Source organism: Cyanistes caeruleus, chromosome 1, assembly GCF_971803275.1.
Source record: "Cyanistes caeruleus chromosome 1, bCyaCae1.hap1.1, whole genome shotgun sequence".
NCBI classification, from domain to species: Eukaryota; Metazoa; Chordata; class Aves; order Passeriformes; family Paridae; genus Cyanistes; species Cyanistes caeruleus.
Window position 1 is genome coordinate 18346772 of NC_141701.1, and position 16262 is coordinate 18363033.

Genomic DNA, 16262 nt, shown 5'->3' on the forward strand with positions numbered 1-16262 from the left:
AAGACAAAGAGAACAGTTTTACAGTGTGGTAGATGCTTCATGCTGATGGTGTAACAAACACTATCCCCAGTAAGTGCAAGGCAGCTGAACAAGCTCACATGTCACCCTCTCAGTGCATGCACCCTTGCTCCATGTGGAAAAGCCAAAGTGCCACAGCAAAAGGGTGCCCATAGCAGGGACACAGAACAGTAGAGACCCGCACAGAGCCCCAGCTGAAATTCATCATGTGAAATACATGTATAAGAAAGGACACAGAGAAGGAAAAAGGGAATATGCATACACTGATCAGAAAATTGTGTGGACATGGAAGCATTTGCCCACAAAGCCACAGAGAATAATGTCTTTGGCCTTAAGCCAGTACAACAGCACCTCTGAAGCAAACTCCACGAGTAAGTTTTCTCCATTTCTATAGTAGATACCAACTTATTAAGAAACCCTTTACAAACCTTCTTCTCCAATAAAGTGTACTCATAATCATTATGTGATGTATTTCCCAGAAAGTGTACCTCTGTAGCGTGTTTTTACTCTTAAATATGCGAATAAGAAAAATATTTAGCATGTTCTTAATCTACATATATAAATTTCTGATTTCCATTTGCAAGTTCAATAAGTCACTGTATTTTTTTAATCATTTAACAAGTTTATTTCTACAAATTATGGCTTAGAAGCAGGTACTGTACATACAAAAATCTGAGGAGACTGATGTGCAGCACTTCATTTCTTTATGTTGTTTACGTGGATAAGTTATTAATTTCAGTGGGTATTCATCACATTTCTTATAGCAGCAATAAATAGGCATTTTACTTTTCATAAAATGTTATTTTATATAGCACGTAATCAATACAAAATTAACTTTTAACAGCACTAGAGTAACATAACCCACAGGTCATTACAGGTTGAGTGTGGTATTGGAAAATTTCATATTAGATCTCTGTGCCAAGCTAAGACTGAGTGATTTGAAGGGTCTCCAACATGTCTTCCACTGCCTTCAAAGAGTATTTAGTTTCTTTCTTACTGCGACCTGCAAACTAAACAGGAAAGAAAGGATTGTTATTTGTCATATATCTGAAATTCTGTGTCTAAATCCTATGAAAATAACAGTTCTATACACCAAATACCAATAATTAACTCCATTTACCACAAACTTAAAAGCACAAAATTAAACCTCAGAATTTTAACCAGAATATAAGTTTTTATATATATATATATATATACACACACCATCTTCTATGAGGCAAAGAAAGAATACTTTCTGTTAAAGCAAGACATAAAAAATTCTACTTATGAAAATTTGCTATAAAATAATTCAGACAACATATAATTATATTTTGTGGTTCAAAGCAACTATGATGGATGATGTACTTGATTGCAGCCTACTATTAAAACAGCAATTTCAGAAAACATTTGGAATAAAGTCTGTCTCGATAAGAAAGAAAGATACTGAAAGATAATGAATACTACTAATGGCTTTAGAAAGGAAGGGGTAGAAGGATAAGAAATGTTGACCACCCCATGTTGAACTCAGAAGGGTTTTTCTAATGATACTGACAATTCCCATCACTCATCAGCCATATGTAACAGAGGGGATTTATCGACCAGGTTGGTCTTCAGTCAAATGAAACTCCTAACCATTTTTTATACACCTACACTAAAAAGTTTTGCATTTCAGGTTGGGAGAGGAGGTAAAGAAATTACAGAAATAGTAACTAAAACTTGCTTCTACTAAAACAACCTATTCTCTATTTAAATGTTAACATCTAAACACTCAATAAATTTTCAACTTGAAGATTTTTATTTCAAATACTACTGGTGTCTTGCATAGTTAGTTCTTGATTTATAATGTGTCCCTTCTCTCTTGTAATTAACTTAATTTAGCAAACTCTTCATGACCTGTTAAGAAAGATTAAGTCATCAAACTCAGGTAATATCACACCAGCAACAAGCTGCAGGACCTGTTAACCTGCTTTTGACCCCCAGGCTACAATGTAGCATTGTGATTCCCAATCAGCACTGAGTTTTTTTTTAAAAAAATAGTTTTGGCAAAGTAAATGATAAGATATTTCAAATCAAACAGTTAGGAGAAATTTTGTTACTGTGACAACAATTTACTGCTTAGAGATGTATTGAAAACACCGTATTTTGATGTTTTATATTTCCAGGTGATGAACTAGTGTACCAGGTTTTCCTTCTAGTAATATATATAAACCCATTCTTCAGGTTGTGCAGTTTCCACAATGATATGTAATAGTCAACTTCAGAGGAAAATCCAAGATTTCTTAACCCACTCCAAGGTGAAAGCAGACACTTTTGCTTATATCCAATTGAATAAAATATCCTCTCTTTGTTAACACTAAATAGACACTCGGAAATTCCAAATCCTTTCACAAAAACAAGCGAGTTTAAAAAACACAAGTCAAAAGTTTCAAGGAAAATATTATTTCAAAGTCAAAGCATTCAGAAATGTCAATAAAAAGCACAAAAGCCTAAATATACTGTGGTCAAAATCACACTTGGCAAGACACACAGAAAGTATGCAAAGCTTCAAAATAAGAAAAATTTTACTTATTCTCGTCATGGACACTGGAAGCAAAATTGACATATGACATTAGTTTAAAAAAATGCAACTTGCTAATTTCAAGAGAGGCTGCCTTCAGGATAGTGACATGTAGTTTAAGCTGAACAAATAAAATCAACTCTGCGTCATAACAACCAGAAGCACACTTGGAAATGTAATCACTTCAAATTTGCCCTGATGAACAATTATTTTGTCTATTCAGCCATTACACAGCAATTTGACTGATTGAGCTGGAATCCATTTCTTAAATCATGACTTAATTTTCTGTTTCCCAAATGGTTAGTAACAAAATCACCTCTCTTGAGCCATAAATAACATGTAGATTGCTAACACAGAAGAGTTTAGCAATATACCCAAGAAGCATGTATCTGGAAAATTACTATGAGTAGGATCACATTAAAGATTTCTGTGAGCATTAATCAAACTCGCTCTGAAATGCTTCTACCAGAGAACATGCTAAACCAATTACCTAATTGAAGAGCACCAGGTAGCCTTATTTTGTTTTGGTGTTAAAGTAACTGTGACTCATGTCCTCAGTTAAAACAGACAGAAGCTCTTCTCAGGGTCTGCACAGTTGGAATGATCCAGTTTCCCAGCCATAAGGCAAAAGTAAGTTTATAATACTAATAAACTTAAAACTAATTCTTTGAATAAGGAGTACTTCACTAACTTCTGAAATAAAATATTAAAATTAAATTTTATTTGGGTCTTTTTTCCACCCAGTCTATTAAATTTAAGAAGCCTGGAGCATAATGACTTTTTTTTTTCCAGAGGATGTGTTAGCAGCCAGGAATTCCAGCTCTGTACAGCAGCCCTAGCAAAAAACCTTTCTGTCTTCCTGAAGAAGTTTACATTTCTCCCGGATTAGACACAAATGAGAGGTACTAATCAGCATGCATGGTTACATATTTACATCAGAATAAGTATATTAACTAGCTGGAGTGTCAAAAGTATCTGTGCATTTCAGAATTTTTTAACTATTCTTTATCACCATGTTTTCCTGTAAAGACAGAGGTGCAGTGTCTAACTAACATTGGTGAAGTAAGATTTTCTTTCTTTACTCAAACACTGCTTTCTTTAAATGACAATAAACTAAGAAGTTCTCTGATTTCACAGAGGAATGCAGAGGAAAAGGAAAAATCAAGTGCCAAAGCACACTGCATGAATGACAGAATAAATTGAAATAAGGGGACCAGTAAAAATATTTCAAGTAAATTGTATATAAAATAAATTTTAAAAATAATTAAGAAACAACTATAGCCAGTCATTTGAAAAAATAAAGGCAGTTTTCCAAAGTCACTGAGCAAGCTGCTGGTAATTCAAGTTCAAATCCAAACTGGAAATAAGGGAAGATCTCACTGCGAGACAATTGCTCAAAAGTAACTTTCTGCATTAATTACTTGGAATTTAAAGTCACAAATTCATATACTTTGTATAGACATCCAAATCAGGATTATAAATTCATCTTGCTTTCTAGAACATGACCACCAGAAAAATTTCATTTAGCAGTATGAAAATGTCCAACCAATAAAACAAGTCAATGTCAAACCCAACAAGCTTTTAAGGCTCTTACTGCACTTACAGGTGGATAATGAAAGGAAAGTGGGAAGGATTTATAGAGATCATATAAATATCCAGCTTAAAACCTGTCTAGACATATCCTCCCACTAAGACTGGAACACTGTAATGGCTTCTCCTGGCACAACTGACCAAGGTTTCATCCTCAGGTCCAAATGGTGACAATTTCCAACTGCTCAGCTCACGGAAGGAGCACGACAAATCAACACTGACTCATAGGGGGAGCTGCCACCCACTGCATCACAGAACACCACTGGCTGTAGCTGCTGGATGTTCTCAGTCTCTGACACAGAGACTGGAGTAGCTAAATGCTTCTGCAGCCCTGTAACAAGGTCAGGAGGGTTGGGATAGGGATGTCCTGTCCAGCTGTGCTCACTAGAGCTCCTTGTGCACCTTCTGGGAAGAGGAATGGGGGTATTCACCCCATTTACTTGCCAGATCCAGGCTTGAGCTTGTGCTTTCATTTTCCCAAGAGCTGAATTTCCCCTAAGATTCTAATCACACACAGTGTTCTTCACTTTATATCACAAACAGCTAACAAGAGCAGCTAAAGTAGGCTATATATATATGTATGTATGTTAGTTGTGTTAACATGTCCTGTTCTGGTAAGTATCAACCAAAAATGCTTAATGTAGGATCCAAAAGAACTCCACAGAAACAGTAATAAAAATTTCAAAATAAAAGAAAAAAAAACAAACTAACCCCCCTCCCAACCCCATTGCACTTAAAAATGTCCCCAGCACCACACCACTCCTAATAAAATTCATGTTTTATTAGAGACATTATGATGACAAGAGAAAGCCATGTGGAGAGAAAAGAAGGAAAAGAAAAAAAACCCCAAAAACCAGGTGTGCTTATCTAGATGTGAATCAGTTAACTAGAAACTGTCATAATTAAACATCCACTATATTTAGAACCAGAAGATGCCTATTTCCAGGTCTTCTAGGCCAATCCACAGCCAACGCTGGATTTAAATTTCTACCCCAATGTACCATGAAAGGGGCTGTTTCCCAGAAGTGCTAACAAGTCTCTACCAGTACTTTGAACTCCAGTCACAATATTTACTTAAAATATGTGCAAATCCACTCTAATCTGAGCAGTTCATTTTACTAAGATGTGAAACATGGAATACTGGTTTTCACTAAAAATTCACACATCTTTTAAAACCTGTTTTGTTCTGTCAATTATGAATTTGTGGTGTTTGGTTGTTTTGGTTGGATTTATGTTAGAGGTTTTCTTTTGTTTCTTTGGGGTTTTGTTGTTGCTTTGGGTTTTTTTGGGTTTGTTTGGTTTGGTTTGGTTTTAATCCTGCAATACTTGAGTTTTCCATCTGCACTGTGCTCGTAGGAATGTCAGGCATACTTCAAGTCAAGAGAAGTCCTGGTTATTTATGAAACATCAGACAAAGCAGCTAATTCATACACACCTTACCATCACGAGCAGGTAAATGGTTTATTAATGAAAAGCAGAGTGATTTAACGAGCAGAAGAGAAATAAACTTTAGGCACATAAGTATAAAATGCTAAACTATGACCCCAGGGATACAATGTTCTTCACTGTACAGTCAGAAGCTACAGGGCTAATTAGGAGAAATGGAAAATATCTCTAAGTTTGGACATATCAAAAACACATCAGCCACATGAAGCTGCACGCTTGGCAAGGAACTGAAATGCAGTATGTATTAAGAAAACTGCACTGGCTGTAAAAGGAAAATCTAATTTAATTCCTTAATAGATGGTGCTTGTAAAAAGGCCATTTGGCAGTATTAACTGTGAATCAGTAGCAACAAAAAAAAATTAAATACTGGGTTCCAGTACTGAAATACTGCAGAGAGAAAGTAGTGTTACGTGTATACAAAGTCTTTGCATTTAATATCAATACTTTTGCTCAAAAAAAAAGTGGGGAGAATTAGACAGTATGGTGTTGATGTCCAGGATTACTTATAAATAAACTTTTCTTGGCAGATCATTATGAATAGCTGTAAAAGAATCAAATGGGAATCAAATTGATATAACGTATTCAGGATATACAGACAGCAGAGCCTGTGAGCTAAACCATGTTCTCGTTCATTGTTACAGAAAGAAACAGAGGCTTCTAATACAATAGGAAATATGAAAGTTCACACATAATTTTTCACAAAGTTGAAAATACTCCAAATGACTTCAGCAAGCTTTGATTATGGCCTAAAAAGTCTACATTTTCACAACTCAATGAGCATTTTTTTTCTACAAAACTACACAAAACCAACTTCAGTCACAAATACTAAGGCAATTAAATATAATTTTGAAAGGTTAGAGTAAACTCAAGAAAATAAGAATTCTAGAATTTTCATTTGTTTTCTAGTAAAACAGAATTGGATAATGAAGTTGCTCTAAGAATTAAGACATACCAAGTTTTACCAAAATAGCTGTAGAACCAAGTCTTGGAGGTCAGTATTACAGTAATGTACATTTAGTTAAAGTTAATAGGAAAAATCTGTTTATGGCTATTAAGTAAATGATAGTAATTAATAACTGTAAAATATCAACCTTATATTAATTAAGGTTTATTAAGGTTTCCAGGAGAATGTTAAAAATCCAAGCAGATTATGCTGATTTACATGTCATATTTAACCTCTTGAACAGCAGCTGATAAAAGTCCAGAAAAGAACTATAGAGCATGTTAAAGACTATCATAAAGCAAAGAAGTACTAACCTGGTATGCTCTGTTTATTTGGTTTGCTGCCCAGCTGGCATATTTCATATTATCTTTTTTCATTTTTGCACTTGCCTTTGGATTGGAAGCAATATGACTGGCGGACTAGGAATACAATAAAATAGAAACAAAGCCCAGCATAATTATAAAATTTATGTGCATAAAATAAGCTGAGAACAATCATCATCCTTACAATCTAAGCCCCATGCACAGTAACAGTGGAAAAAGACAAAAAGAATTTTAAAAGTTACTGGCAAACAGCGTTCAGTAAGAATTAGCTAAACGTTTTAACTATTGTTTGCTCTCCTTAAAGCTACCTTAGACTTCAGTTCGGTTCTGTACTGAGTTAAGAACCAAAGCTGGACATGATCAGCTAATCCAATTCGCTATTCCTAAAGTGAGAGTTATGAATTAATTTTCTACATTCAATTTGTTACCATAGACAATATAAAATATATCACTTGTATGTCCAAACTGCCATTAAAAACTTGAAATGTTTCCCTGTAGCATCAGAAAACACATTTTAAAAGCAGATAAGACTCTACATAAAATATGTCCACCCTCACCTGAAAGAATAAAAAATATTACTTAAGAACCAAAGAGTTTTTTACTTATATAAATAAATCCACTATGCAAGGAGTCATTGCTACTGTGCTAGTGTTTTTCAGTAGTTCATCATACTCTAGAGAGGAGCATGTCTTTAAATCCTTTTTCAAGTAGTTACTTTCCTGTGCCAATAACTATAATTCTTTTGAAAATACAGGCAAGACTTAAAGGTTAAGAGCACTTCATTAAGGCGTAGTTACTAGCACAAAATTATCCATACTCCAAATGTATGTAAAATACTCCATATTTTAAAGCAGTGTTAATAATCTGAGCTATTAAGCTAAAAATCAGGGGGAAAAAAACAAACAGCAAATGGCAAAGGGTAATATACATGCATAAACATATTCAGAATGATAACATGGAAAATATATAATCATACTTACCATGTAAAGTCCAAACAGAGCTCTCATATTTCTGTTGTTAAGTTTCAGTGCTTGTGCAAAATACTTTCTTGACAGCTCAAGGTTTTCTAGTCCCCCCTGAGTGTATTTAACCTGTAAAAATGGTAAGTGCCTGAAACTTGCATGTCATTCATACTCCAGGCATTTTCTCTGAAGCAATGATATTACAAAAATTCATCCAAGTTTGTTTCACATGACATTTCAAATCAGGCGAGTCATATCAAAGGCCAAATGCTGGCCTGGGAGAAGTCTAAGTTCTTCACAATATATATATTTAAAAATATTTAACTATATGAGGAAAAAAACCCAGCATTAATTTAATTACTGCATAGCTACAAGATTAAAATGTAAATATTTTTCACCTATAAATACTTGAAACCTTGCGATTGCCTCTTATGAGAAGTAACACAAACTTTAAATCTAAATTCTGACTACTAGAAATCCATACTGACATTATGTTCCCACAGCATGCATGAAAAGAGTTCCCAAAACAACACAATGCCTTTCATTATGTATTCAAAATAGCACACAAAGTTTAGAGGATTACTCCATTGTTTTTCTATTCATTTTCCCAGATATTAAATCAACAAAAACAGGGATAAATGCTAGAAGATATGCTTAGAAGTTTTTCTGTGAGAAAGCTACTTAGGCTAAGTCTTAATGTCAACCCAATTTTATCCATGTTAACTAAACAAATTAAATCCATTCTAAGCAGTCAACAATATAATTTAGGGGAAAAAATACAATCTGGAAAAAAAAAATTAATTCAAATGGCTAAAACCTTGAGTTAAAATTTCTAACTTTTACCTCTAGTTTTTTTTAATCTTTCTTCCACCAGTGCTCCTTCAGGCAGAATTTGGTATATGGATTCCAAGATCTGAGTCCATAGTAACAGCCAATATATCATAACCTCCTAGGCAGCATTGCTGTAGAAAGGTTTAACATCTCATGCACTCAATTTGAAAAGTGCATAAAAACTTCAACAAGAAGAGTTAATTTAAAATTAGCTTTATCTTCAATAATTCCTGCCCTCTTATATTTAGCTTAGTCACACTGTGACTGAGTCACTGATTAACTAATTAAACACAGATTTCAGAACATACTCAGTTCTATGAGATGTTAGCATTCTCTGTGAACTCTTTCAAATCTCCTAGGGAAAAATTAAAGAAACCATTTTCACCACTTCTGTAACATAAAAACAGAAAATGTAATCAAACATAATTGATTTTTCTGAAATACCTACTTCAGCATATTGTTGACAATATAAGTGGTTGTGTGGATTAGTCATCATAAGCTCCTCTAAGCAGAAGGCTGCCTTTGCATAGCTGAGGAGTACAAAAAAACAGTCATAAAATGAAACGCAAGTACACAGCTCTGTGCTCCAGTTTTTTTACTGCACAATGAAAGTCCTACTTCCCCCCCCATAAAATCACATGATACACAATTAATAAAAATGTTTCATTTTAAAATGATGTGCAGAATCAAGTTACTATTTTTACATCATAGAGGGAAAATACACAAAATCTAATGGTTTAGGCATAAATGGAACAGCTCATGAAAAGCATTTAATAAACTAGTCTCTTATTAGTAAGTGTCATTTCTTATCAGCAAGAGTGATGAGTAGAAAATAGTATTAGGTACTGTAAGACTGAACTGAGACTACAAAATAATTATTTTGTTTCCTATGAAAATTCAGCTACCTTAGGATTCATAAATGCAGCTCCTGATCACAGCATTTACACTGTCAATTAGCTTTACCTACCAATGGTCAACCACGGAACAGAGATAAAAAAAACCAAAACATACTAAGAAGTTCTAAAATTCAAACAATACAAATCTATGTATGAAAATAGCATCAGACCTCTCCAAATGGGCAAATCCTTATCATTTAAAAAGGCTAGTCCTTGAGTTTTTTTACCAAAAGCTTTCAGAAAGAATTAAGAAGTAAAGCTCAAAATGCAGGCTTATTGAGAAGAATCTTAGCTTCATAATCTTTCAAATAATAGAACTGTCTGCAGAATTTGCATCGTCTAGAGATACGTGATAGCACTACTGCACACTTTATGTGATGAGATTCCAGAATTCAGAGATACAAGGTTTATAATGACAGTGTGGGTAGATATTTAATATCACAGTAAAAGCAATTTAGAAATTATGAGACCATATTAAACCATATTATCTGTAAAATCTCATATCCTAAAATAAATACATGGTGGTTTTCTCCAGTGGATGTTATGATAGTCATATTTTATAATTTATATTTATATAAATAATTTATAATTACATAATAACATAACAATACAATAATAATATAACATACATAATTTACTGATCTGGAGATTAAATGGAAGCCACCTCATTCTCCTAAAGCAGAAGACAGAGTCCTCATTGCAGAGCAGGGTAGAACTGAGGACTGTGCAAACCTTGTACATCTATGTGTGTTTATGAACAACAATGAGAGCATGGTGATTTCACAAGCCCTGTGACTTGTGACCCTGATAAAACATATAAACTGATACATTGCTTTCTTTTTTAGAACTTAACTTTTAGCTGCTTTTAGTCAAGAAGCCAATTTTTCCCTATTATCAAAATAATAACGATGCTCATGGAAGTATAGTGAGGACAGTGAATTCTTTCCATGAACTAAAATTCTACATATTGCTTTTTATTAAAATTACAGACCAAAACAAATACAAGAAAAAGCAATTTCTTTCTCGAGTTTTATTGCACAATTTCATAATAAAGATTATAGCAAAAAAACCCCAACCCAATAATGGAGTACGTATGTTTGCACCACTCTATCACTCACTTTCGTACTGAAAGATTTGACAAGCTTAAATATCTTTCTAGCCAATTTTTTTTTTTTTTTAGTACCTATTTTCTTGGAAAAGTGGCTGGTGGATTTCCCCAAACAAATGGAAGTCTGGGTATCAGAATTCTAGCTTATTCCTGAAGTCATAATTTAAAAGAGTTTAGTAACTATTTTCTTTGAGAATGGGGTGCGAGGTGACTGGAGAACCATTTTTTTCCTCACAGTGAGAATGGCTATTTCTTCCTTGACAATTTGATTCTTTTACCACCCTCTGAAAAGGAAAGAAGGAAACAATGTGATATAATTCAGGCTGGGCTGAAGAACCAAAGAAAGAGGGGAAAAAAAAGATAGGCATTTGGGTGGAGGTTTGAATTAATGCTGTGATATTAGAAAACTAGCACTAAGGCTTTGAGCTAATCCTCTCACACTGGGATTTCCTCCTGTCACTACAGCAATAAAAAAAGCTAACAAAAACATTAAATATCCAATAAGCAAGTTACTACAACATTCAGCATTCTTGATCGCATCGGGTTTTGTACCCAGGCGACCAGATGCCTCCAACTCTGGATCCATGTTTTGCTTTGTGGGCTTTTTTTCAAAGGTTACTAAAAGTTCTGGGAGAGGTATGCTAAAAGAAAATTGGAATATTGGTTCCTGTGATCAACTGATTTTAGAAGTAAAGAATTTAACATCTCTAACAAGTAAAATACATAACTTTAATAAAAAATTGTAAGTGCTGTTCTCTGCTGCACTCAAACCACTTCTTTTAAACAGCAGATTTTTAAAAATTACTGAGATATACAGGTAAAAAAGTAAACTCTTTTTGTTTGAAAAACAAACACCTTCTTAAAAGTATTTGGTAGCTAAATAAGCTTGGTAATTATTTCCAGTTGAGGCCTAGCATACTGGAAATGAGACAGCATACTTTGTAACACGAGTCCTTGAAAAAAAAATCACTGAGGTTTTTGACTTACACAGAGTGAGTTTCAAATTAATAGTTTTTATGTGGACTTAGCAAACAACTTACTCATGTTCATTGATGTAAAGTTCTGCAAGTTCATGCCAAGCTTCTTGGTCACCAACAAATCTATATAGAGAACACAAGACGGAAAAAGGAAAAAAAGAATGTGCAAAGAATTCTGTAAATGACTAGCACTGAAGCAAAAGCGTAAATTAAATGCAAATTCCACTTTAATTAAAAAGATTTAACAGAATAGCAAAACACAATCTGTATTCTTGTAAGACACTCACTGTTCCAGATACTCATTCAGCTCTCGGATGGCCTCGAGATTTTTCCCCTGGGCTTTTCGAATGGCAATCTTACGCTTTCTTGCTGCCTATGGGTTGACATTAATAAAGGATTAGGCCTCATAATTCCCTGGGTTTTTGTAAGGAAAGCAATTTGACTGTGCAAATTATTATCTCAATACCAGTGGAATTCCACTGCAGAGACACTGCTAGTTGAAGTTTATAAACATACCCTATGACATCCCACTGAGAGACTGAAAACCTTTCTTACAATCACATTATGTATGCTTTTCTTTGGAGGCACAAACTGTATGCATTATTTCATTCAAATAAATGACTGTCCAGATTCTGATAATTACAAAACAGCAGGGGATGCTAATCTTTAGCCATTCCAACAACCCCCACCTTGTCATTCACAAGATCCACAACTGTAGAGAAGAAATGGTGACTGAGTCCTAGAGAACCCCACAGATGTATCTTGGTTGCCTCTGCATAAATAGGGCTTTCAGCTACTATGAAATATTCTTCTTGGAGTGCTGAATAGCACCTTTAACTCATGCTAAATACACACCAATTTCCTAAACAAGGAATCATCTCTCATCATTCTTGGAGCACAAAGTAGGCTCTGCAATGTAACAGGAATACAAAATAACCATTTCAATGGCAAAAACTGAGCACTTTGATATGTGGGTAGAAAATGTATTTCAACTTAAACTACATAAGTTGTAAGAATTATAATGGATTTATATTTTGAAGTCCTTGAAAGTTGTCAGGCACCAGAAGGGGGAAGGATATAGAGTACTGTAATAGCTGATTGTTATGTACTTTAATCCATTATTCTAGCTTCTGAATGATGCTGGTTACAGTTTTCAGGCCTGTAGGTGTTGCCAGTCTTACAGATTATTCTGAGCTGGAAGGGACCCACAAGGATCTCATTGAGTCCAACTCTTAAAAGAATGGTCTTTACAGAGATCAGACCTGTGACCTGGTGTTATCAACACCATGCTCAAACCGAGTATCAACACACACTTGAGGTGTGATTCAAAGCAAAGGAATCTTCCCAGCTGGGAGCAAACAGCACATCTCAGCCAGCCCGAAAGTCATCAGAGCAGAAATCTGACAGAACGGAAGGAAAACACAACTCCAGCATAACATAACTCAAAAAAGGAATGCCATCAGCCTCCTTCCTTGCCTCTAATCCCTGTGCTCTTGGGTGACCACAACCACTGTGGTCAGATATGAGACAACAGATGATCTGGTGTCTGTGACATCTACATGTACACACACACTCTTCTATGTCATTTCTCCATGAGATATTATTAATGAAAAAAATATAAAGCACATTTCTCTAGTAATTAAGTCTTACTGTTTATCCCCTTCATAGCTCTCATCCTATTTCATATTTTTATAAAGAATTTATACAGTTAGTTATCTCATTTCAGAAGCCTTGACAGGACAACTCTTCAAAAAAATCTTAAACAATTTCAGAATTTCAGATAGCTCTGAAATCAACATGCTCATGATGTACCCTAAGTTCACAGTCACATATATCCTGCAAGAGTTCTTGTATATTTACAGTGTTTTAAATGTAACTACTCTCCTAAATATTTTTATATCCTTTAATCCATTAGAACAAATCAAATGCTTTCAAAACAAGAGAATGGTAAATTAGTTCAAGCACCAAAACATGAAAACTAAAAATGCTTATGACACTAAATTCTTTCCTTTTAATTCATCCCCTTTTACAATCACATATTCAATGGAAATTCAGTGAAAACAACTCAAGTGAGGAAAAAAAAATTCACCCTTCTGATTAAATGTAAGACACAGGCAGAGAGAAGACTCATCAGGGGCCAAATTAGAACACAAGCAGCGTGGTTTCCACTGCTTCTCTGTCAAACTGCAACCTGTGAAATTACATACATCATTCTACTTTTACTGGGAGACATCTGGCTAAAAGCCGTAACTGGAAATTTTAACTGCTGACACTTTTATCACTGTAACAATAACACACTCTCTGTTTTATTTTTGTTTTTATAAAAATAAAGATAACAGCATAATTATTTTCTTTAAATTCAAAAAGAATAATCCCACATGCTTATCATGCTGCTAAAATAAACAAAACCACGAAATAACAACCAAAAAAACCCCAACCAAAACCATTGTTTGCTGTCACATTTTATGGAGTTCTCAAAGCGCTTGTAAAGCAGGTCACCCCCTTCTATGGTGGGAACACCAGGGCAGTGTTAACCCACTACCCAAAGCTGACATTATACACAGCCCAGTGACCTGCCCACTGAGCCTGAAACATGAAAAGAGGGAAAGTGGCGGTAACAGTGTGCACAGCCAAAGGAATGCAGCAAGAAATTACAGCCTAGGAAGACAGAAGGGTTTTTTCCAGGTAACAGATTATCGACTTTATAAATGTAGCTTTTTAAATGTAACTCTTGGATTAACAACTGGGTTATTTTCAAAATTTAAAGACATCAAGAGCCTAATTAAAGTAAATCCTTGAGAACTAAAATAACCTATTAAATATATAAAATCAATCAATGCATATGACAACTCATTTTGCAATGGCAAACAGGAACAGTCTACATTAACTGACTCTCCTCTCTGTTTCTAATGCAAATCCTTCAATTGCATCCAAATCAGTTCTCCAATAATCTGGAAACAGATTTTTTCCAGGGCTGCTTTACTTCTTAACCATAGCATTCCAAAGTAACATAAACCATTGGTGCCTTGAGACATTAATTAATGAAAAGCTACAACTACTTCTAGTCACAAATAGAAGTGATCTTTAAATATAGCAAGCATGTAATCTAATGCAATCAAATAACAAGGACAAAAGCAATCGACATAATTAACATATTCTGGTGGTAGCACTCAAGAATTAAATGAATTAAATATACATTTGACAGAATCTCCCTGCTGCACCAAATTCAATGAAATTTCTTCAAAGTTACACTTTTACAACATTTTAAACTTCCTTTTTTAATCTACCTTCCTCATCACCAAATATATCACAGCATCTGGGCTTGGAATCTGCACTCTTCACCCTCAAAAATGCTGGGAGATAAGTTTATTTACAGAGAACTCCAAGTTTACAAAAGAGAGGCTCAGCCACTCAAAACAGTGCTGACATACTGAGGAAGAACAAAACGTCTAGTAGCACAGAATTTCTGAAAGTTATTTTAAAAGCACTGGAAAGAATTCAGTGAGGATGCAGAGTTGTTTTTAAAGCAGTTTCTAAATTTTTCTATCACATGAATAAAATCATAAAGCCAAGAGATATGCACAGAGGTGTTCAGTAGATCTGTGATTCAGAGGAGTGATATGACAGGTGAAAAAATAAAGACATGAAAACAAACTACTATTGCTCTTAATGGTATTCATAGACTACTCGGCTATCTGACTTCTTATTTCCAAATTTTCTTTGAATCATAAAGTCTATCAGTTTTTTTAAAAAAAATAAAATTCAATAATTCCAGAAGTCAATATGTTAAGAAAAATATATACAAAAAGGCTGGCATTACAACCAAAACATGGGACAGTTTGTGAGCTGTAAACTTCTAATTCTTGTTCTCCTTTATATTGCCCCTGAGCTCACTGTGTGAGTCAGCTCAAGTGCTGCTCTGGGAGCTGGGGCTCACACGTTTTCCCGAGACTCCTGAGGACAGAAGCATAACTAACAACAATTTACACTCATGGCATCATTTTTTTCTTTATTTACATACAAATTAAACAAAATGCTTTACTGCACAAAACCACTGCCAACACTAATAACCACTTTAGCATACAAAAATTGCGATTTGTTGAGTAAAGACAGACTGGCACCAATACTCCAGAGGCTTTACCTAGCATTTATATCATATTTCCAATTTATTACCTGCCTTACAACCAGCCGATAAAAGAAAACCAGGCAAATTCATGTTTTATTATGTTAAAGGCCCTCTTTACCAAAAACCTCACATCTCAAAATACAAACTCATTTTTAGGTGATCTGTTGCCAGATACTGAAAAACTGCAAAATATAGAGTATGAGTCTGTTCCATTATTAATTTCAAGTTTAATTATTAATCTAGATTAATAATTAAATTAGTTATTTAATTTCAACAATAATTTCAATTGTTGTTTTTCAAGAATATTCTTGAGAAATTATTTTTTTAAAACAGAGACTTGAAATTATTTTGAAATTTAAGACGCCTACTAAAATAGTCACAATTATGTTGATAAAGATTTAAAAAATGGCATTCAAGGGGTACATTTCAGTTCTTCACATCACAACAGTAAGACTTTCTAGAACAAGCCTCATACAAAAATTAATTCAGTCTTCTTCCTTCTTCCA

The 16262-nt window shown here is 34.3% G+C and overlaps 1 protein-coding gene across 1 annotated transcript in view; it reads right to left on the minus strand.

Annotated features, from left to right (window-relative positions):
• Window positions 1-619: 619 nt before the first annotated feature.
• Window positions 620-16262, minus strand: part of EMC2 (ER membrane protein complex subunit 2) — a 36891-nt gene continuing 21248 nt past the window's right edge. The window contains exons 6-11 of the mRNA XM_086880335.1: window positions 11918-12003; window positions 11694-11753; window positions 9098-9179; window positions 7837-7947; window positions 6848-6952; window positions 620-1028 (exon numbers count right to left, since the gene is read on the minus strand). Coding sequence (XP_086736461.1) covers window positions 942-1028; window positions 6848-6952; window positions 7837-7947; window positions 9098-9179; window positions 11694-11753; window positions 11918-12003 — 531 coding nt within the window. The 3' untranslated portion in view covers window positions 620-941. The remainder of the gene's footprint in view (window positions 1029-6847; window positions 6953-7836; window positions 7948-9097; window positions 9180-11693; window positions 11754-11917; window positions 12004-16262) is intronic.